General features: G+C 50.7%; 1 protein-coding gene across 1 annotated transcript; it reads left to right on the plus strand.

The window, feature by feature from the left end:
- Nucleotides 1-827: 827 nt before the first annotated feature.
- On the plus strand, nucleotides 828-17,802 carry LOC119884266 (proline-rich receptor-like protein kinase PERK2). Its single transcript, XM_038694721.1, has 6 exons — nucleotides 828-956; nucleotides 2,275-2,393; nucleotides 3,492-3,572; nucleotides 3,739-3,956; nucleotides 17,537-17,620; nucleotides 17,715-17,802. The coding sequence occupies exons 2-5, from the start codon at nucleotides 2,279-2,281 to the stop codon at nucleotides 17,573-17,575; spliced, it is 453 nt and encodes a 150-aa protein (XP_038550649.1). The 5' UTR covers nucleotides 828-956; nucleotides 2,275-2,278; the 3' UTR covers nucleotides 17,576-17,620; nucleotides 17,715-17,802.
- The last annotated feature ends 4,669 nt before the right edge of the window (nucleotides 17,803-22,471 follow it).

Below are 22,471 nucleotides of genomic sequence, written 5' to 3' on the forward strand. Positions count from 1 at the left end.
GAAACATGAACCCCTGAAAACCTGTTGAGTTTTTGTTTCATGTTATTTCTGACAAATTCTGTCTGAACAATAAAGTAAAAGGCTTTAACATATATCGTATATATCCAGTAAGAAGACGCTGATTTAGAATTAATTTTCTGTCAACATGCAGAAACAGTTTTATCACTGAATGTACAGTAGAATATTTTGGTTGAACTTTATAAAAGAAGCAAAAACTGGGAAACAATTCAACTTCAGGAAAAAGACGTTCAGTTGGTTTTATTATTGGGGAAATTCCAAAACCACAAGAAAGAAATCGACAGACTCCAAACATGTTTACCAAGACCTGCATCGAAACAGCACCAGATCAGAGACACTAAAAATAAAAAGGCCACAAAGACTAATTTCTAACGGAATCTGTTCGCTCGGTTTTTATTTATTTTGTACATGTATATACGTTTTGTTTTTATAATGTTTATTTATGTCTGCTGTCGAAAATAAAATATTAAAAAAAATAAAAACAAAAGAAAATTCTGCCCCTGACGTCACTCTGTAGCTCCGCCCCTCCTGAAAACAACTAAATCAAAATGGCGGCCTGCCCTGAGCCTGTGCTGCCTTGTTTTGGCGCGTCTCGGCCTCCATGTTGACTTGTTGTTGTGTTTGTTTGTCTGGCTGCTGTTGTGGTCTCGCTCAGTCCGGTTTACCGGAGCCGGACCGGCCGCTGTGGAGCTCTTTGACCCCGCCACCCTGAAAACCCGCAGCTGAACGGACTTCAGTTCCTCCAGAAAAATTTCCCCCGACCAATGAGAGACAGCGCTGTCTGAGCGGGAAGTGACGTATTGCCGCTGTGGGCCAATCTGCGGCACTGACAGCGACAGCAGGAGGAAGACCCGCCCCCCGCCTCCGGTCCAACCGAAGCGCGCCGGAGAAGAACCGAGCGAACCCGTCCGTGCTTCGCTGTCCCGCTCCAACAGCAGGTAAGACCAGCTCGGCTCGGCTCGGCTCGGTCCGGACCGGGTTAACACGCAGGCCCGTTCAGCAGGTTCATTTAGGAAGCGCTTGGTCTGCAGCAGCGATGTGCTGCCGGCGGGGCGGTGCAGGCAGACAGACCAAACGCACCGCGGCGGACTGGGCGCTGAACTGGGTTTCCAGCCCGGTTCCGTGCTCACAGTTACCCGGGCTCTGCATTAACCGGTCTGACTGGACCCTGTAATGTTTCTGTACCCGCCAGGACTTTAAGGTTCCTCCCGCCGGGACAGGAGCTCCTCTCCCCGCGGGGACAGAGACAGAGAGCCCGAGAGGAGCCGGGGGACAGCGCCCCGTGCGGCCGCAGCGCGACATTACACCGCACGGATCCCGCTCACTGTGTTTAATACGACTTTATTTAAAACTAACTCAGTAACAAGAGGGACTTTGTATTATTGATCTGGTCTCACAGCAGCCAGAACCTGAAACCAGACCCACCAGGCTGCCTTCAGCTCTTTGGTCCTTTCAGGCTGGGTTCAGGTCAGACCACCACAACAAGAGTCCAATACGGGTCTTCAGAATTTAGAAACCGCCGGATGCTAACTTACATATGTTGGGCAGTTAAAATAATTAGCATGAATTAGCATAATCACCAATCTGACAACATTACAGCAGCTACAGGGGAGCCACATTTTAAAATTAGAGCAGAAGTGTCTGTTTGAGCTCCTCGTGGGCAGTTTTCAGTCAGGACAGAAAATCATTTAAATGTTGAATATTAATGAACACAATTATCCAAACGATGCATAACATTTTAGTTCATAGCCCGTGACACCTTCTGATAACATGACTGTGGCTTAATCCTCACAGAGAGAAGGGAGTGAAACAGGTCAACACATGAGCAGAACTTAATTAAGAATATAATGTCTCAACACACCTGTCACCTTTATATTAAGCAGATAAATAACATCGCCCACCGGGGGGCTGACACGTGGTCGCTTTCAGCCTCCTCAGTAACACCCAAAACCATCCCAGATGGTCCAAATCAGCCAGGTGGTGGCTGAAATATTGTCCATGTACCTACATTAGACTTATTAATGCTAATTGCCCAACAAGTTCCAGTTGTTTCTAAAGGCCCTGTGCTTTAAATATCTAACGTCAAACTTTAAAGTTCACAGCAGGCAGCGCCCCCTTTTACTGAAGCTCACGTGGTGCGAGTGAAAGCTTCAGAGCTGCTGCTAAAGTCTCCAGCTGTTTGTCTGCTTTATGGCAGTGATAAAGGTCAGGGTTCGCCCTTGTCGTGACGCTGACAGGCTGTTGTGGTTTCTATAGCAACATGGATACAGAGTTGTTTATGGAGTGCGAGGAGGAGGAGCTGGAGCCATGGCAACAGGTGGACGACAGCGTGGAGGAAGACGAGATGGACTTCGTCGACAACTACGGCGAGCCAGGTGAGAACTGGACGCATGCACCAGACATGGGGACTCGAGTTTGAGACTCAGACTCGAGTTTGACTTAAGTTGCACACGACTCGACTTGAGACTCGTCCTCAAAAGACTTCAGATTCGACTCGGACTCGAGGTGCGGGACTCGTGAACAATGTTTATTTTTAGGAAGCGTCTGATGAGCGTGCCGTTATTCCCTCCCTGCGTTACCTATAACCTGCCTACGTAACACGTAGCATCAGCTGCTACACGTGAGAGAGGACAACAAACAGCTGCTGAGCCGTTCATCAAACTTCATACAACTAGACCCAAACAAAGAAGCCCTGAATGCAAAATTGGTTAGTAACATGTTTAGCCCAGCAGTGGCCATCTAACGTTAGCTTGCTTCTTACTTCAGCTACGAGCTACGGGAGGTTATAGCTCTGCAGTTTTATAAGAAGCCTGGATTGAACACAGCAGGTGATACAACATTTATTATAACCACAAGAGACTTGAGACTTGACTTGGACTCTTGCTCAGAGACATGAGACTTGACTTGGACTCTTGCTCAGAGACTTGACTTGGACTCTTGCTCAGAGACATGAGACTTGACTTGGACTCTTGCTCAGAGACTTGACTTGGACTCTTGCTCAGAGACTTGACTTGGACTCTTGCTCAGAGACATGAGACTTGACTTGGACTCTTGCTCAGAGACTTGACTTGGACTCTTGCTCAGAGACATGACTTGGACTCTTGCTCAGAGACATGAGACTTGACTTGGACTCTTGCTCAGAGACATGAGACATGACTTGGACTCTTGCTCAGAGACTTGACTTGGACTCTTGCTCAGAGACATGAGACTTGACTTGGACTCTTGCTCAGAGACTTGACTTGGACTCTTGCTCAGAGACATGACTTGGACTCTTGCTCAGAGACATGAGACTTGACTTGGACTCTTGCTCAGAGACTTGACTTGGACTCTTGCTCAGAGACATGAGACTTGACTTGGACTCTTGCTCAGAGACTTGACTTGGACTCTTGCTCAGAGACTTGACTTGGACTCTTGCTCAGAGACTTGTGAGCATCTCTGATGCACTCAACAGTAACACCTGTCTGTCTCTCCAGTGGAGGATTCTCTGTCTCCTCTTCCGGCCTCTGAGACTCCGCCCCCCGGGATTCCCCCGTCCATCACACCTGCTCAAACAGGTACTTGTGTGTGCGTGTGTGTGTTCCAGAGGTCAGTTAAAAGTAGGGATGTCCCATGAAGAGGGCGGGTTCACCTCAGCCTTACTTAGTCCGGCTGAACCGAACCCTGGAGCGATCACCCCCCGTGGTGCCGACTGATTTCACTCTCGGTTTTTCTGTTCCTCAGTGTCTCCTCCCGTACGGACCGTCTCCTCTGTGATGCCTCCTCCTCCCTCCATCGTCACCTCCTCCTCGCTCTCTCACCCCCCGTCGCCTGCCTCCGCGGCCCCGCCCCTCATGGCTCAGGCCCAGCCCCTCATCCTGACGCAGACAGCAAGCGGAACCTTCCTCCTACCAGCAGCCCCTGGGGGAGGTGGTCGCCAGCCCTTCCTCCTCACCACGCAGGTACAGAAATCAAACACCCCTCTGCTCCTCTGCTGAAGGTCTTCACACTTCCTGCGGGTTTGTTTTTGGTCCGATCACAGCATCCACCCTGAACCCTCAGACTGAGCTCACCTGGAGCTGAAGGCTGTGAGGGCCTCAGATGGTTTAATGGGACAGCACCGCGTTACGGTACCTTGAATAGGCCAAAACAGTGACCGACTGTCTGATCGGAACGTGTTGCAGGATCCTGCAGAGTAAACTGATGATTTGAAAATGAGACGCTGATGCGAGGTCGTTTTTAAATAATCATTTTACTGGTTTTCATCAGACAGGGCTGAAACTCACCACTCGTTTCTCAATTTTTTTGTCCTTTATTTTCTCGATGAATCCATCAGTTGTTTGGTCAAGAAAATGGTGAAAAATGTCGATCAGTGTTCCCCGAAGCCGAAGGTGGCGTCCTCGCATGTCTCGTTCTGTCCACAACCCAAAGACGTTCCGTTTACTGTCACAGAAACGAGACACAAGGAAATTGGAACCAGAGAATTTGAACATTCCTTCTTATAAAGAGGACTGAAGCCGATTAATCGATTATCAGAATAGTTAATTTAACAGTTGACAACTAATCAATAAATCGATGCTACCCGAATATTTACACGTAAAGTTGCTCCTTCCATGTTTGTTTACTTTTTTCCAAACGCAGGCTTCCCTGTGTTTCATGTCACAACGCTAAGAACTGTGGGTAATTCCCTCAGGCTACAGAGATGCAAACTTACAGAGAGGACTCCAAAGGACTGGAGGGAGCCCTTGTGCACTTCACGATAGTGTTACATCCCTAGACCCTCACGGACCCACTCGGGAACGCCTCAGAGGGATTCAGCTTTAATGTACAGTGGGTACGGAAAGTATTCAGACCCCTTTAAATCTTTCACTCTTTGTTTCATTGCAGCCATTTTCCAAAAATCAAAAAGTTCATTTTATTTCTCAGTAATGTACACTCAGCACCCCATCCTGACAGAAAAAAACAGAAATGTAGAAATTTTTGCAAATTTATTAAAAAGAAACACTGAAATATCACATGGTCATAAGTATTCAGACCCTTTGCCGTGACACTCATATTTAACTCAGGTGCTGTCTATTTCTTCTGATCATCCTTGAGATGGTTCTACACCTTCATTTGAGTCCAGCTGTGTTTGATTATACTGATTGGACTTGATTAGGAAAGCCACACACCTGTCTATATAAGACCTTACAGCTCACAGTGCATGTCAGAGCAAATGAGAATCATGAGGTCAAAGGAACTGCCTGAAGAGCTCAGAGACAGAATTGTGGCAAGGCACAGATCTGGCCAAGGTTACAAAAAAATTTCTGCTGCACTTAAGGTTCCTAAGAGCACAGTGGCCTCCATAATCCTCAAATGGAAGACATTTGGGACGACCAGAACCCTTCCTAGAGCTGGCCGTCCGGCCAAACTGAGCTATCGGGGGAGAAGAGCCTTGGTGAGAGAGGTAAAGAAGAACCCAAAGGTCACTGTGGCTGAGCTCCAGAGATGCAGTCGGGAGATGGGAGAAAGTTGTAGTAAGTCAACCATCACTGCAGCAATCCACCAGAGTGGCCCGACGGAAGCCTCTCCTCAGTGCAAGACACATGAAAGCCCGCATGGAGTTTGCTAAAAAACACCTGAAGGACTCCAAGATGGTGATAAATAAGATCCTCGGGTCTGATGAGACCAAGATAGAACTTTTTGGCCTTAATTCTAAGCGGTATGTGTGGAGAACCAGGCACTGCTCATCACCTGTCCAATACAGTCTCAACAGTGAAGCATGGTGGTGGCAGCATCATGCTGTGGGGGTGTTTTTCAGCTGCAGGGACAGGACGACCGGTTGCAATCGAGGGAAAGATGAATGCGGCCAAGCACAGGGATCTCCTGGACGAAAACCTTTTCCAGAGCGCTCTGGACCTCAGACTGGGCCGAAGGTTTACCTTCCAACAAGACAATGACCCTAAGCACACCGCTAAATAACGAAGGAGTGGCTTCACAACAACTCCGTGGCTGTTCTTGAATGGCCCAGCCAGAGCCCTGACTTAAACCCAATTGAGCATCTCTGGAGAGACCTGAAAATGGCTGTCCACCAACGTTTACCATCCAACCTGACAGAACTGGAGAGGATCTGCAAGGAGGAATGGCAGAGGATACCCAAATCCAGATGTGAAAAACTTGTTGCATCTTTCCCAAAACGACTCATGGCTGTATTAGATCAAAAGGGTGCTTCTACTAAATACTGAGCAAAGGGTCTGAATACTTATGACCATGTGATATTTCAGTTTTTCTTTTTTAATAAATTTGCAAAAATTTCTGCATTTCTGTTTTTTTCTGTCAAGATGGGGTGCTGAGTGTACATTACTGAGAAATAAAATGAACTTTTTTGATTTTTGGAAAATGGCTGCAATGAAACAAAGAGTGAAAAATTTAAAGGGGTCTGAATACTTTCCGTACCCACTGTACACTGAGCTGAAACGCCACAGCTCTCTCTCGCTTCTCATTGGCCAGTTATGTTCTCTTGTTATCACTTTGAACACAGTATTCATACTTCACTATACTACAGTACTCAGAGTGAGTGAGACGTCATTTTGTTTCCTGAACGCTCAGCTGCATGCTGCCAGGATGTGTATTACTGTATTACATTACAGTATTGTGTATTACATTAGCAAGAATGAAGAGAATGCTGAACGAAGAGTTTGCAGCATACTCCTGTGGGGGGCGCTGGAGACCTGCAGCAACATTGGCTTTATTCTGTTTAGTTAATGCACGCAGACAAACTGACTCGGTATGCAGTATGCAGTACGCACTGACTCAGTATGCAGTACGCACTGACTCGGTATGCAGTAGGCAGTACGCACTGACTCAGTATGCAGTAGGCAGTACGAACTGACTCAGTATGCAGTACGCACTGACTCGGTATGCAGTAGGCAGTACGCACTGACTCGGTACGCAGTACGCACTGACTCGGTATGCAGTAGGCAGTACGCACTGACTCAGTATGCAGTACGCACTGACTCGGTATGCAGTAGGCAGTACGCACTGACTCAGTATGCAGTAGGCACTGACTCAGTATGCAGTAGGCAGTACGCACTGACTCAGTATGCAGTACGCACTGACTCAGTATGCAGTAGGCAGTACGCACTGACTCGGTATGCAGTAGGCAGTACGCACTGACTCAGTAGGCAGTACGCACTGACTCAGTAGGCAGTACGCACTGACTCAGTATGCAGTAGGCAGTACGCACTGACTCAGTATGCAGTAGGCAGTACGCACTGACTCAGTATGCAGTACGCACTGACTCGGTATGCAGTAGGCAGTACGCACTGACTCAGTATGCAGTAGGCAGTACGCACTGACTCAGTATGCAGTAGGCACTGACTCAGTATGCAGTAGGCAGTACGCACTGACTCAGTATGCAGTAGGCAGTACGCACTGACTCAGTATGCAGTACGCACTGACTCGGTATGCAGTACGCACTGACCCGGTATGCAGTATGCAGTACGCACTGACTCAGTATGCAGTACGCACTGACTCGGTATGCAGTAGGCAGTACGCACTGACTCAGTATGCAGTAGGCAGTACGAACTGACTCAGTATGCAGTACGCACTGACTCGGTATGCAGTAGGCAGTACGCACTGACTCGGTACGCAGTACGCACTGACTCGGTATGCAGTAGGCAGTACGCACTGACTCAGTATGCAGTACGCACTGACTCGGTATGCAGTAGGCAGTACGCACTGACTCAGTATGCAGTACGCACTGACTCAGTATGCAGTAGGCACTGACTCAGTATGCAGTAGGCAGTACGCACTGACTCAGTATGCAGTACGCACTGACTCAGTATGCAGTAGGCAGTACGCACTGACTCGGTATGCAGTAGGCAGTACGCACTGACTCAGTAGGCAGTACGCACTGACTCAGTATGCAGTAGGCAGTACGCACTGACTCAGTATGCAGTAGGCAGTACGCACTGACTCAGTATGCAGTACGCACTGACTCGGTATGCAGTAGGCAGTACGCACTGACTCAGTATGCAGTAGGCAGTACGCACTGACTCAGTATGCAGTAGGCACTGACTCAGTATGCAGTAGGCAGTACGCACTGACTCAGTATGCAGTAGGCAGTACGCACTGACTCAGTATGCAGTACGCACTGACTCGGTATGCAGTACGCACTGACCCGGTATGCAGTAGGCGGTATGCAGTAGGCACTGACTCGGTATGCAGTAGGTAGTACGCACTGTCTCGGTACGCAGTACGCACTGACTCGGTATGCAGTAGGCGATACGCACTGACTCGGTACGCAGTACGCACTGACTCGGTACACTGTAGGCGGTACGCAGTACGCACTGACTCGGTATGCAGTAGGTGGTACGCACTGACTCGGTACAAAGTAGGCGGTACGCAGTACGCACTGATTCGGTATGCAGTAGGTGGTACGCACTGACTCGGTACAAAGTAGGCGGTACGCACTGACTCGGTACGCAGTAGGCGGTACGCAGTACGCACTGACTCGGTATGCAGTAGGTGGTACGCACTGACTCGGTACAAAGTAGGCGGTACGCACTGACTCGGTATGCAGTAGGCGGTACGCAGTACGCACTGACTCGGTAGGCGGTACGCAGTACGCACTGACTCGGTACGCAGTAGGCGGTACGCACTGACTCGGTACACTGTAGGCGGTACGCACTGACTCGGTACACTGTAGGCGGTACGCAGTACGCACTGACTCGGTATGCAGTAGGTGGTACGCACTGACTCGGTACAAAGTAGGCGGTACGCACTGACTCGGTCCGCAGTAGGCGGTACGCAGTACGCACTGACTCGGTACGCAGTAGGCGGTACGCACTGACTCGGGACGCAGTAGGTGGTACGCAGTACGCACTGACTCGGTACACAGTAGGCAGTACGCACTGACTCGGTACGCAGTAGGAGGTACGCAGTACGCACTGACTCGGTACGCAGTACGCAGTAGGTAGTACGCACTGACTCAGGATGCAGTAGGCGGTACGCAGTACGCACTGACTCGGTACGCAGTACGCACTTACTCGGTACGAAGTAGGCGATACGCAGTACGCACTGACTTGGTACGCAGTAGGCGGTACGCACTGACTCGGTACGCAGTACGCAGCACGCACTGACTCGGTAGACAGTAGGCGGTACGCACTGACTCGGTAGGCAGTAGGCGATACGCACTGACTCGGTACGCAGTACGCAGTAGGTAGTACGCACTGACTCAGGATGCAGTAGGCGGTACGCAGTACGCACTGACTCGGTACGCAGTACGCACTTACTCGGTACGAAGTAGGCGATACGCAGTACGCACTGACTTGGTACGCAGTAGGCGGTACGCACTGACTCGGTACGCAGTACGCAGCACGCACTGACTCGGTAGACAGTAGGCGGTACGCACTGACTCGGTAGGCAGTAGGCGGTACGCAGTACGCATTGACTGTACGCAGTAGGCGGTACGCACTGACTCGGTACACTGTAGGCGGTACGCAGTACGCACTGACTCGGTATGCAGTAGGTGGTACGCACTGACTCGGTACAAAGTAGGCGGTACGCACTGACTCGGTCCGCAGTAGGCGGTACGCAGTACGCACTGACTCGGTACGCAGTAGGCGGTACGCACTGACTCGGGACGCAGTAGGTGGTACGCAGTACGCACTGACTCGGTACACAGTAGGCAGTACGCACTGACTCGGTACGCAGTAGGAGGTACGCAGTACGCACTGACTCGGTACGCAGTAGGTAGTACGCACTGACTCAGGATGCAGTAGGCGGTACGCAGTACGCACTGACTCGGTACGCAGTACGCACTTACTCGGTACGAAGTAGGCGATACGCAGTACGCACTGACTTGGTACGCAGTAGGCGGTACGCACTGACTCGGTACGCAGTACGCAGCACGCACTGACTCGGTAGACAGTAGGCGGTACGCACTGACTCGGTAGGCAGTAGGCGATACGCACTGACTCGGTACGCAGTACGCAGTAGGTAGTACGCACTGACTCAGGATGCAGTAGGCGGTACGCAGTACGCACTGACTCGGTACGCAGTACGCACTTACTCGGTACGAAGTAGGCGATACGCAGTACGCACTGACTTGGTACGCAGTAGGCGGTACGCACTGACTCGGTACGCAGTACGCAGCACGCACTGACTCGGTAGACAGTAGGCGGTACGCACTGACTCGGTAGGCAGTAGGCGGTACGCAGTACGCATTGACTGTACGCAGTAGGCGGTACGCACTGACTCGGTACACTGTAGGCGGTACGCAGTACGCACTGACTCGGTATGCAGTAGGTGGTACGCACTGACTCGGTACAAAGTAGGCGGTACGCACTGACTCGGTACAAAGTAGGCGGTACGCACTGACTCGGTACAAAGTAGGCGGTACGCAGTACACACTGACTCGGTACGCAGTAGGCGGTACGCAGTACGCACTGACTTGGTATGCAGTAGGTGGTACACACTGACTCAGGATGCAGTAGGCAGTACGCACTGACTCGGTACGTAGTACGCGCTGACTCGGTATGCAGTAGGTGGTACGCACTGACTCGGTATGCAGTAGGTAGTACGCACTGACTCGGTACGTAGTACGCGCTGACTCAGGATGCAGTAGGCAGTACGCACTGACTCGGTACGTAGTACCCGCTGACTCGGTATGCAGTAGGCAGTACGCACTGACTCGGTACGTAGTACCCGCTGACTCGGTATGCAGTAGGTGGTACGCACTGACTCGGTATGCAGTAGGCAGTACGCACTGACTCGGTACGTAGTACCCGCTGACTCGGTATGCAGTAGGTGGTACGCACTGACTCGGTATGCAGTAGGTAGTACGCAGTGACTCGGTACGTAGTACGCGCTGACTCAGGATGCAGTATGCAGTACGCACTGACTCGGTATGCAGTAGGCAGTACGCACTGACCCGGTACGTAGTACGCGCTGACTCAGGATGCAGTAGGCAGTACGCACTGACTCGGTACGTAGTACGCGCTGACTCGGTATGCAGTAGGTGGTACGCACTGACTCGGTACAAAGTAGGCGGTACGCAGTACGCACTGACTCTGTACGCAGTAGGCGGTACGCAGTACGCACTGACTCAGGATGCAGTAGGCGGTACGCACTGACTCGGTACGTAGTACGCGCTGACTCGGTATGCAGTAGGTGGTACGCACTGACTCGGTATGCAGTAGGTAGTACGCACTGACTCGGTACGTAGTACGCGCTGACTCAGGATGCAGTAGGCAGTACGCACTGACTCGGTACGCAGTACGCACTGACTCGGTAGGCGGTACGCAGTACGCACTGACTCGGTACGCAGTAGGCGGTACGCACTGACTCGGTACACTGTAGGCGGTACGCACTGACTCGGTACACTGTAGGCGGTACGCAGTACGCACTGACTCGGTATGCAGTAGGTGGTACGCACTGACTCGGTACAAAGTAGGCGGTACGCACTGACTCGGTCCGCAGTAGGCGGTACGCGGTACGCACTGACTCGGTACGCAGTACGCAGCACGCACTGACTCGGTAGACAGTAGGCGGTACGCACTGACTCGGTAGGCAGTAGGCGATACGCACTGACTCGGTACGCAGTACGCAGTAGGTAGTACGCACTGACTCAGGATGCAGTAGGCGGTACGCAGTACGCACTGACTCGGTACGCAGTACGCACTTACTCGGTACGAAGTAGGCGATACGCAGTACGCACTGACTTGGTACGCAGTAGGCGGTACGCACTGACTCGGTACGCAGTACGCAGCACGCACTGACTCGGTAGACAGTAGGCGGTACGCACTGACTCGGTAGGCAGTAGGCGGTACGCAGTACGCATTGACTGTACGCAGTAGGCGGTACGCACTGACTCGGTACACTGTAGGCGGTACGCAGTACGCACTGACTCGGTATGCAGTAGGTGGTACGCACTGACTCGGTACAAAGTAGGCGGTACGCACTGACTCGGTACAAAGTAGGCGGTACGCACTGACTCGGTACAAAGTAGGCGGTACGCAGTACACACTGACTCGGTACGCAGTAGGCGGTACGCAGTACGCACTGACTTGGTATGCAGTAGGTGGTACACACTGACTCAGGATGCAGTAGGCAGTACGCACTGACTCGGTACGTAGTACGCGCTGACTCGGTATGCAGTAGGTGGTACGCACTGACTCGGTATGCAGTAGGTAGTACGCACTGACTCGGTACGTAGTACGCGCTGACTCAGGATGCAGTAGGCAGTACGCACTGACTCGGTACGTAGTACCCGCTGACTCGGTATGCAGTAGGCAGTACGCACTGACTCGGTACGTAGTACCCGCTGACTCGGTATGCAGTAGGTGGTACGCACTGACTCGGTATGCAGTAGGCAGTACGCACTGACTCGGTACGTAGTACCCGCTGACTCGGTATGCAGTAGGTGGTACGCACTGACTCGGTATGCAGTAGGTAGTACGCAGTGACTCGGTACGTAGTACGCGCTGACTCAGGATGCAGTATGCAGTACGCACTGACTCGGTATGCAGTAGGCGGTACGCACTGACTCGGTACGCAGTACGCAGCACGCACTGACTCGGTAGACAGTAGGCGGTACGCACTGACTCGGTAGGCAGTAGGCGATACGCACTGACTCGGTACGCAGTACGCAGTAGGTAGTACGCACTGACTCAGGATGCAGTAGGCAGTACGCACTGACTCGGTACGTAGTACGCGCTGACTCGGTATGCAGTAGGTGGTACGCAGTACGCACTGACTTGGTACGCAGTAGGCGGTACGCACTGACTCGGTACGCAGTACGCAGCACTTACTGACTCGGTAGACAGTAGGCGGTACGCACTGACTCGGTAGGCAGTAGGCGGTACGCAGTACGCATTGACTGTACGCAGTAGGCGGTACGCACTGACTCGGTACACTGTAGGCGGTACGCAGTACGCACTGACTCGGTATGCAGTAGGTGGTACGCACTGACTCGGTACAAAGTAGGCGGTACGCACTGACTCGGTACAAGTAGGCGGTACGCACTGACTCGGTACAAAGTAGGCGGTACGCAGTACACACTGACTCGGTACGCAGTAGGCGGTACGCAGTACGCACTGACTTGGTATGCAGTAGGTGGTACACACTGACTCAGGATGCAGTAGGCAGTACGCACTGACTCGGTACGTAGTACGCGCTGACTCGGTATGCAGTAGGTGGTACGCACTGACTCGGTATGCAGTAGGTAGTACGCACTGACTCGGTACGTAGTACGCGCTGACTCAGGATGCAGTAGGCAGTACGCACTGACTCGGTACGTAGTACCCGCTGACTCGGTATGCAGTAGGCAGTACGCACTGACTCGGTACGTAGTACCCGCTGACTCGGTATGCAGTAGGTGGTACGCACTGACTCGGTATGCAGTAGGCAGTACGCACTGACTCGGTACGTAGTACCCGCTGACTCGGTATGCAGTAGGTGGTACGCACTGACTCGGTATGCAGTAGGTAGTACGCAGTGACTCGGTACGTAGTACGCGCTGACTCAGGATGCAGTATGCAGTACGCACTGACTCGGTATGCAGTAGCAGTACGCACTGACTCGGTACGTAGTACGCGCTGACTCAGGATGCAGTATGCAGTACGCACTGACTCGGTACGTAGTACGCGCTGACTCGGTATGCAGTAGGTGGTACGCACTGACTCGGTACAAAGTAGGCGGTACGCAGTACGCACTGACTCTGTACGCAGTAGGCGGTACGCAGTACGCACTGACTCAGGATGCAGTAGGCGGTACGCACTGACTCGGTACGTAGTACGCGCTGACTCGGTATGCAGTAGGTGGTACGCACTGACTCGGTATGCAGTAGGTAGTACGCACTGACTCGGTACGTAGTACGCGCTGACTCAGGATGCAGTAGGCAGTACGCACTGACTCGGTACGTAGTACCCGCTGACTCGGTATGCAGTAGGTGGTACGCACTGACTCGGTATGCAGTAGGCAGTACGCACTGACTCGGTACGTAGTACCCGCTGACTCGGTATGCAGTAGGTGGTACGCACTGACTCGGTATGCAGTAGGCAGTACGCACTGACTCGGTACGTAGTACCCGCTGACTCGGTATGCAGTAGGTGGTACGCACTGACTCGGTACAAAGTAGGCGGTACGCAGTACGCACTGACTCGGTACGCAGTACGCACTGACTCAGGATGCAGTAGGCGGTACGCACTGACTCGTTACGCAGTACGCACTTACTCGGTACGAAGTAGGCGATACACAGTACGCACTGACTTGGTACGCGGTACGCACTGACTCGGTACGCAGTACGTGGTACGCACTGACTCGGTACGCAGCACGCACTGACTCGGTAGGCAGTAGGCGGTACGCACTGACTCGGCAGGCAGTAGGCGGTACGCAGTACGCATTGACTCTGTACGCAGTAGGCGGTACGCACTGACTCGGTAGGCAGTAGGCGGTATGCAGTACGCACTGACTCGGTACAAAGTAGGCGGTACGCACTGACTCGGTAGGCAGTAGGCGGTATGCAGTACGCACTGACTCGGTACGCAGTAGGCGGTACGCACTGACTCGGTAGGCAGTAGGCGGTATGCAGTACGCACTGACTCGGTACGCAGTAGGCGGTACGCACTGACTCGGTAGGCAGTAGGCGGTATGCAGTACGCACTGACTCGGTACGCAGTAGGCGGTATGCAGTACGCACTGACTCGGTACGCAGTAGGCGGTACGCACTGACTCGGTAGGCAGTAGGCGGTATGCAGTACGCACTGACTCGGTAGGCAGTAGGCGGTATGCAGTACGCACTGACTCGGTACGCAGTAGGCGGTATGCAGTACGCACTGACTCTGTACGCAGTAGGCGGTATGCAGTACGCACTGACTCGGTAGGCAGTAGGCGGTATGCAGTACGCACTGACTCGGTACGCAGTAGGCGGTACGCACTGACTCGGTACGCAGTACGCGGTACGTACTAAACTGACTAACAGACCTTTCTGTCTTCCTCTCTTCGTCAGCACCAGCTGCTCCTCCTGAGGTCCAGCTGGTAATAAACAGTGTGGGATCAATGAAATCTTATAAGTATATTTAGAATATAGGATATTTCTGACCCTCATGTAAAGGCAGCGTTTCCCACATATGGACATCACTTGGGCGGGGGGGCACAGGATCAAACATGTGAGACTGATCTGCCCGGTCACCGACGATCGATCGCTGCAAGTTCTGTCTTGGAGAATCTTGAAGACGTTTACAGTGACGATCACTTTATCCTTCATTGTTTGTAGTTGTCTTACGTGCCTCAGATTTTCACTGGAGCAGGAACCCGGGAAATCAGAGCCAAGATCCCCAGCTGCAATTAAAGTCCTGGAAATGTTTAGTCAGAATGAAACCCGGTCGCTGGAGGCGGGACGTGGCTTATTGTCATGTGACCGAGCGGGCTGTGACAGCTCATCCAGATGACAAATGTGGAACATTTCAGATATGAGGACAGCAGAGGTCGGACGGAAGGCGGAGGTGAGATGGTGAGGTGTGGAACGTTCCTCCACACGTTCCACACCTCACCATCTAAGGATCATTTCACACCTGGAGAACAGACCGGTGTGTTCGTCGCACCTCCACCTGCAGGACTTTCAGAGACGGTTAAATCTGTACAACAACAGGAAGAGGGGATGAATTCTGATGCCAAGGCCAGAGAGAAAGGCCTGTAGGCTTTCAGACAGAAGACGAACGAGAGGTTAAGGAAGTTTGAAGACAGAGCCGAGAGGAAGACGAAGACGCTTTCAGACAGAGAACCAGAGAACGCAGAAAGAAATGTGACGACAGAGCCAGAGAGGAAGATGCTGAAGGTTCGACTACAAAGCAGAAGGAGATACAGAAAGATAGAAGACAGAGAGGGAAGAGGAGATGCTGACGAGACATGAAAAGGTTAAAGATTGACGGACGTCTTTGAACACAGCTGTGCTGCTGCCTGCTAGTCCGGTCAGTGTCCTGTATCTGATGAAGTAGCTGGAACTGAATGGACTGTAAAAGAATAAAACATTTTATGTTCTTTGTTACTCTGTAAATATGTTTATATTATGAAATGTTAAGTCTTATAAATCTTCATTACTCACAGACTTATTTGAAATGTTATAAAACAGATAGTTGTTTGATGAATTGAGGATATTGCAGTTTTTCAGATTATAAAAATATAAACAATAGTAAACACAGCAGTATGTGTCTTGAACTCTTCAGGTGTATGTAGTCTAGAGATCGGACGATGTCTACACTGAACCATCGGGATAGACGATGGCATGGGGGGGATAGCGGTCGTATTATGTGTGTGCTACCTCGCACAGACTTCACTCAGTTAAAAACTTGGTAGCCTATGACGTTACAAGTCGCGGTGGATATTTTACAAGCATGGACCAGGTAACGTTAAAGCAGCAGTGAACACGGGGTGCAGATGGTGCTTTCGGTTGTTTGATAGGCTGCGTCATTAACAAGCAAGAGCTCACCTGCTGCCGTGATAACGGATCGTGGGTGGAAAAATACGGAAAGGTTAGTGTCTTTAGGCGACGTTATAAAAACGTAGCCTGCTGCTGATGGAGAAAGTGGAGTAGACGGGCGGGGGGAGAGAAGAGAGTGTGGGGAGAAGAGAGTTCCGAGGAAGGTGCGAAGCACATTTAAATGTATAATATAATGTTCGTGCTGATTAAAACCTGCTTTCATGTGGAGGTATTAAGTGAAAAATGTTGTTGTTTTTTTTTGCCAGGGGGCGGGTTTTTACAATGACGATGTATGCTCAACCTCGTCTATCGGCCCACCCTTATATAGTCGCAGTAAAAAGTCTTTAGAATCACCTGCATTTCTGCATTAATTGGTCAAAAATGTGATCGGATCTGATTGTGAGTCACAGCTGTCAACAAACAGTGCTTAAACTAATACATATAATACAATAATAATTTATATGTGTTCATGTTTTATTGATTCACAAAGACTTCACCTGATAGTCAGACTTCAGGTGTTGCACGAAGCAGTTTAGCTTTTGAACCTTTTAAGCAGGACCGATTTGCTTTGAACTTTGGGTAAATGAAAACTGACCGAGGCACCATGTCAGACTGCTCAGCAGAAGATGGAATTCAACAGTGACTTGGACGTTTTACTTTGAAAATTCAGCAAATAATGAAGCAAGACAAAAATAAAACTGGTCTCAGCGTCAATCTGCTGCAGAGGTTTGCTCTGTACCTCAGCTCGCTATCAGGCTCCGCCTCTTTATTTTTTGAGCCTGTCAAACTGCGTCAGACTAACCTGAGAGCAAAATGAAGACCGACGCCACGACTCAGCATTAACACAGTCCACGCAAACACACCGAGGACTGTGACCCGTGCTGCCGCCAACAAATGTTTCAGCAGACTTTGCTCAAGGGAATCTCCCACAATGCACTGCGCTGCAATGTTGAACTAAGATTGAGAGGAAGGCAAAATTCTGCGTCTTAAAAAATAAAGATGTGCAACTCATGAAAGGAGTCACGCCTGTGAGGTCACACCTGTGATGTCACGCCTGTGTTTTTTTTTTTTACCGTGCAGGGTTTCCCGATGATGAACCACGGCACCCCCTGCTGCTGAACCTGCAGCGGGGTCAGACGGTCCAGCCGCTCACCCTGATCCAGTGTAGGACACCTGGACTCCATCAGACATTAATCAATAAGAAATCGATCACTGATCCCAGCTGATCACTCAGCACCGCTGTTTCCTGTCCCCGCAGCCTCGTCTCTGGGTCAGTTGGTACGGCCCAGTGTGGGCGTATCCTCTGTCATCCACCAGGGCCAGGCGGTCCAGACCAGACCAGGCCCGCCCCCTCCAGAGGCCCGGCCCAGGCCTCTGCCTTCGCCGCCATGCAGCTGCCCGCCACCCTAACCATCCGCACCAGCACGCCAGGACCCGGTCAGTCAGACTGGTCACGAGCACACGTCTGATCAGATGATTGAGTGGTTTATTGATTGATTGGTTATCTTTTTTTAGTTAACCTTCAGATGACCCAGGTGGTGGGGTCAGCTCCCTGAAGCTGGCAGGTTCCCCCGCCCTGCCTCTGGCTCAGCCAATGGGGTCATGAGAATCCCTCCCATCAGCAGCGGTACAAGTAGGGAAATGAACGATACTGATACTTTGATTTTGATGCTGGTTCCTGACGACGCTTCTTTTCCTGTTTTGTGTTGCTATAAAAAAAATCCATCCAACAGCGTTGTTTCTGCTGTTGAAACACTTTGACAACCATTCCACGACTGCCGGACTGTAAATGAACTAAATCTGTCGTTACGGAGACTGAACTGTAACGTGTCGGGCGAACAGTCTGCAGACACGCATCCAGTACGAGGAAACTAGGACCTAGACTAGGAAATTAGGAGCTGTACTAGGAAACTAGGACCTGAACTAGGACCTAATCTGGGAAACTAGGACTTGAACTAGGAAACTAGGAGCTGTACAGGAGACTAGGGGCTGAACTAGGAAAATAGGAGCTAATCTAGGAAACTAGGAGCTGAACTAGGAAACTAGGAGCTGTACTAGGAGCTAATCTAGGAAACTAGGACCTGAACTAGGAGACTAGGAACTGAATAGGAAATTAGAAGCTGTACTAGGAAACTAGGAGCTGTACTAGGAGCTAATCTAGGAAACTAGGACCTATACTAAAACTGTACTAGGAAATTAGGAGCTGTACTAGGAAGCTAGGAGCTTTACTAGGAGCTTATCTAGGAAACTAGGAGCTGTACTAGGATCTAATCTAGGAACCTAGGACCTGTACTAGGAGCTGTACTAGGAAACTAGGAGCTGAACTAGGAAACTAGGAGCTGAACTAGGAGCTAATCTCAGAAACTAGGGCTAAACTAGAAAACTAGGAGCTGTAGTAGGAGCTAAACTACGAAACTAGCCGCTAAACTAGGACCTGAACTAGGAAAGTAGGAGCTGTACTAGGAAACTAGGACCTGAACTAGGAGCTGTAATAGGAAAGTAGGAGCTGTACTAGGAAACTAGGAGCAAAATTAGGAAACTAGGACCTGAACTAGGAAATTAGAAGCTAACCTTGGAAACTAGGACCTGAACTTGGAAACTAGGAGCTAATCTAGGAGCTAATCTAGGAAACTAGGACATGAATTTAGAAACATGGAGCTAATCTAGGAAACTAGGACATGAACTTGGAAACTAGGAGCTAATCTAGGAAACTAGGACATGAACTTGGAAACTAGGAGCTAATCTAGGAAACTAGGACCTGAACTTGGAAACATGGAGCTAATCTAGGAAACTAGGAGCTAATCTAGGAAACTAGGACCTGAACTAGGAAACTAGGACCTGAACTAGGAAACTAGCAGCTAAACTAGGACCTGAACTAGGAAACTATGCGCTAAATTAGGAAACTATTATTTAAACTAGGAGCTAATCTAGGAAACTAGTACCCTAACTAGGAAACTAGGAGCTGTACTAGGAAACTAGAAACTGAACTAGGAGCTACATTGTCTTAGCATTGTTACCCCTCTCATGTTTCTGCGTGTCGTCTGGTTCACCAGCTCCTGGTCCCGCCACTTCTGTCGTCATGACCGCCGCTGTGACCTCGGCGCCGATCCTGACCCCCCTCGGGTGGTGATGAGCGTGGAGGATTTCTACTACGGGACGTTTGAAGGCGACCTCAGTCTGAGGAAGCCACACCCACTGGGAATCAAAACCTCCACCTTCACCTGCCAGATCTGCTCGCACCTCGCTGAGAACAACCTGAGGTGGGCTCAGCGAGCACCTGAACACACATGGACTGATGCACGTGCAGAGGTCTGGATGCTCACGTGTGTGTGTGCGTGTGTGTATACAGGTTAATGCAGCACATGCTGCAGCACTCAGAGCTGATTGGAGGAGGTGGAGGAGGTGACGAGAAGAAGTGCTGCAAGTTCTGTTACCGACAGTTCTCATCTCCTGCTCAGCTGAACAGCCACCAGGAGCAGGTGCATGGCCGCACCCCCTCCTCCTGTAAGAACCACACCTGCTCACACACCTGAAGAATGTAAAAAATTTGTCTTCCTTTTAGGACTTAACCTTTGGAGTTACCTGTCTTGACTTGGACCTTGGGACTTACCTGTCTTGATGTGGGACTTGACTTGGACTTAGGGCTTACCTGTCTTGGCTTGCCCTTGACTCATGACTTACCTGTCTCCGGACACACAGGAGGAGGAAGCGCTGCAAACCGCTTGAACGCACGAACAAAGACAGGTACAGTCTGTATCTGGACCTGAGACTCACCTGTCCTCCCTCTCTCTCAGGTATGTGTCATATTTGTGAGTGGGCGTTTGAGAACGAGCCGGCCTTCCTGAACCACATGAAGTCCAACCACAAACCAGGAGTGCCCTACATCTGCCAGGTGAGTCTGACTGCTGGCCGCCGACCTGGCTCGGGGTCAGTCCTCAGGCCTCACTAATTCAGGTGTGCCTTGCAGGTGTGTTCGTATCGCTCGTCCTTCTACTCGGACGTCCTGCAGCATTTGCCAGTTTCCACAGAGACTCGCGCTTCCTGCTGTGTGTTCTGCCTGAAGGTGACCAGAAACCCGCCAGCTACCAGCAGCACCTGCTGCGACACCAGGTGAGCGTGCACACACACATACTGTTGTCAGCTAACAGGCCAATCAGCAGCCCCTCCTGGAGTTACCTGTGTAGCGGAGTCAGCGGCGTTTATACATGTATCACAGGACGTGTCGGCCATGTTTCAGTGTCTCTCTGGTGCAGCAGGAACACAAAACAACACACAAGACAAACCTTTTGTCTTTATTTAGCCCCAGCGGCTAAGGATGTCACGATGCCAGAAATTTGGATACCAGTACCAGTGAAATTCCACGATTCTCGATGCCAAATTTGGTCCCACGTTACAAAATAAAAACGTCACCATGTTGCGCGGCCATTTTTCTACAGCCCAAATGGACAAGTAGCATTACAGTAGTAGTAGCAGTAGAAGCAGTACCAGTAGTAGCAGTACCAGTAGTAGAAGCAGTAGTAGCAGTACCAGCAGTACCAGCAGTAGTAGCAGTACCAGTAATAGTAGTAGCAGTACCAGCAGTAGTAGCAGTACCAGTAATAGTAGTAGCAGTAGTAGCAGTACCAGCAGTAGCTGTACCAGTAGTAGTAGCAGTATTAGCAGTACTAGTAGTACCAGTAGTAGCAGTACCAGTAGAAGCAGTACCAGCAGTACCAGCAGTAGTAGCAGTACCAGTAATAGTAGTAGCAGTAGTAGCAGTACCAGCAGTAGCTGTACCAGTAGTAGCAACAGTAGTAGCAGTAGCAGTATTAGCAGTACTAGTAGTACCAGTAGTAGCAGTAGAAGCAGTAGTAGCAGTACCAGTAGTAGCAGTACCAGCAGTAGTAGTAGCAGTACCAGCAGTACCAGCAGTACCAGTAGTAGCAACAGTAGTAGCAGTAGCAGTATTAGCAGTACTAGTAGTACCAGTAGTAGCAGTAGAAGCAGTAGTAGCAGTACCAGTAGTAGCAGTACCAGCAGTAGTAGTAGTAGCAGTACCAGCAGTACCAGCAGTAGCAATAGTAGCAGCAGTAGTAGTAGCTGCAGCCGCACTAGTCGCCATCTTCCACAGTTGGATCTACAGTTCCTTGAAAAACAAGTACCGACATGTGTTCAGAATTTTGGTTTTGAGTTGGTACCGAGTTTCAGTTCTCGTGACATCCCTACCAGCTGCTCAGAACCCGTACTGTAAAACATGTAGGAACGCCGTACAGCAGAAGCTCTTGCCTGAGAGTGTCCTCTGTCCTCTGTCTCAGGTCAGCCAGGCCTTCCACTGCAACAGATGCCGTCTTCAGTTCGTCTTCCTGAAGGATAAGATGCAGCATAAACTGGAAAACCATCGCAGCTTCCGTCGACCCGCTCAGCTGGAAGGACTGCCGCCGGGGTCAAAGGTCAGCCCTTCACGCCGGCTTCGGCCTGAAGCAGAGTTAAAGATGTCGCAGCGTGTCTTTCAGCGACTCGGCCCAGAAACACGACCAATCATCGTTCCCGCCTTTCACGGTGGCGTGATGTGTTTGGGAAGGAGGTGCTAGAGACCAACTTCCAAGTAAACAAACAAGGCGTCCGAAGCTGTGTGTCTGAGACTGGCCAGGGCTGCAGCTAATGGCCGTGTTCCATCAACGTTTTTTAATGCGTATTTTGAAGCATCGCGTTAGAAAATGTCGATGGAAACGGCAAAATCTGAAAACTAATCCTTAATTTGGACAAAAGTTTTTTCGTTCACTTGAGGTGTTTTGTAGAAAAAGAGTAAATGCTCTAAACGGAGATGGAAACCCTTTTTCCGAATAAGTTCTGACTTACTGTAACTGCACGCCGGCCCGAATTTCCTGCACCTTGTGGCTGGTACAACTCATTTGTGCTGGGTAAAGAGGTGGATGCAGATCTGGGCAGGAGCTTCATCAGCTGTTCTGCTGAATGATGCGTTCACCTCTTAAAGGTCTTCTCAGATCCTTTGCTCTGCACACTGATCAAACGGGG

The sequence above is a fragment of the Micropterus salmoides genome, unplaced genomic scaffold (genome assembly GCF_014851395.1).
Source record: "Micropterus salmoides isolate LMB-PRFRI ecotype aquatic unplaced genomic scaffold, ASM1485139v1 Ms_hic_scaffold_3323, whole genome shotgun sequence".
Taxonomy (NCBI): Eukaryota; Metazoa; Chordata; class Actinopteri; order Centrarchiformes; family Centrarchidae; genus Micropterus; species Micropterus salmoides.

Bases quoted from the DNA above. Each gene is read 5' to 3' on its own strand.
- LOC119884266 (XM_038694721.1), top strand. From the start codon at position 2,279: ATGGATACAGAGTTGTTTATGGAGTGCGAGGAGGAGGAGCTGGAGCCA. The intron at 2,394-3,491 runs GTGAGAACTGGA...CTGTCTCTCCAG, and splicing joins CGACAACTACGGCGAGCCAG to TGGAGGATTCTCTGTCTCCT. The intron at 3,573-3,738 runs GTACTTGTGTGT...TCTGTTCCTCAG, and splicing joins CATCACACCTGCTCAAACAG to TGTCTCCTCCCGTACGGACC.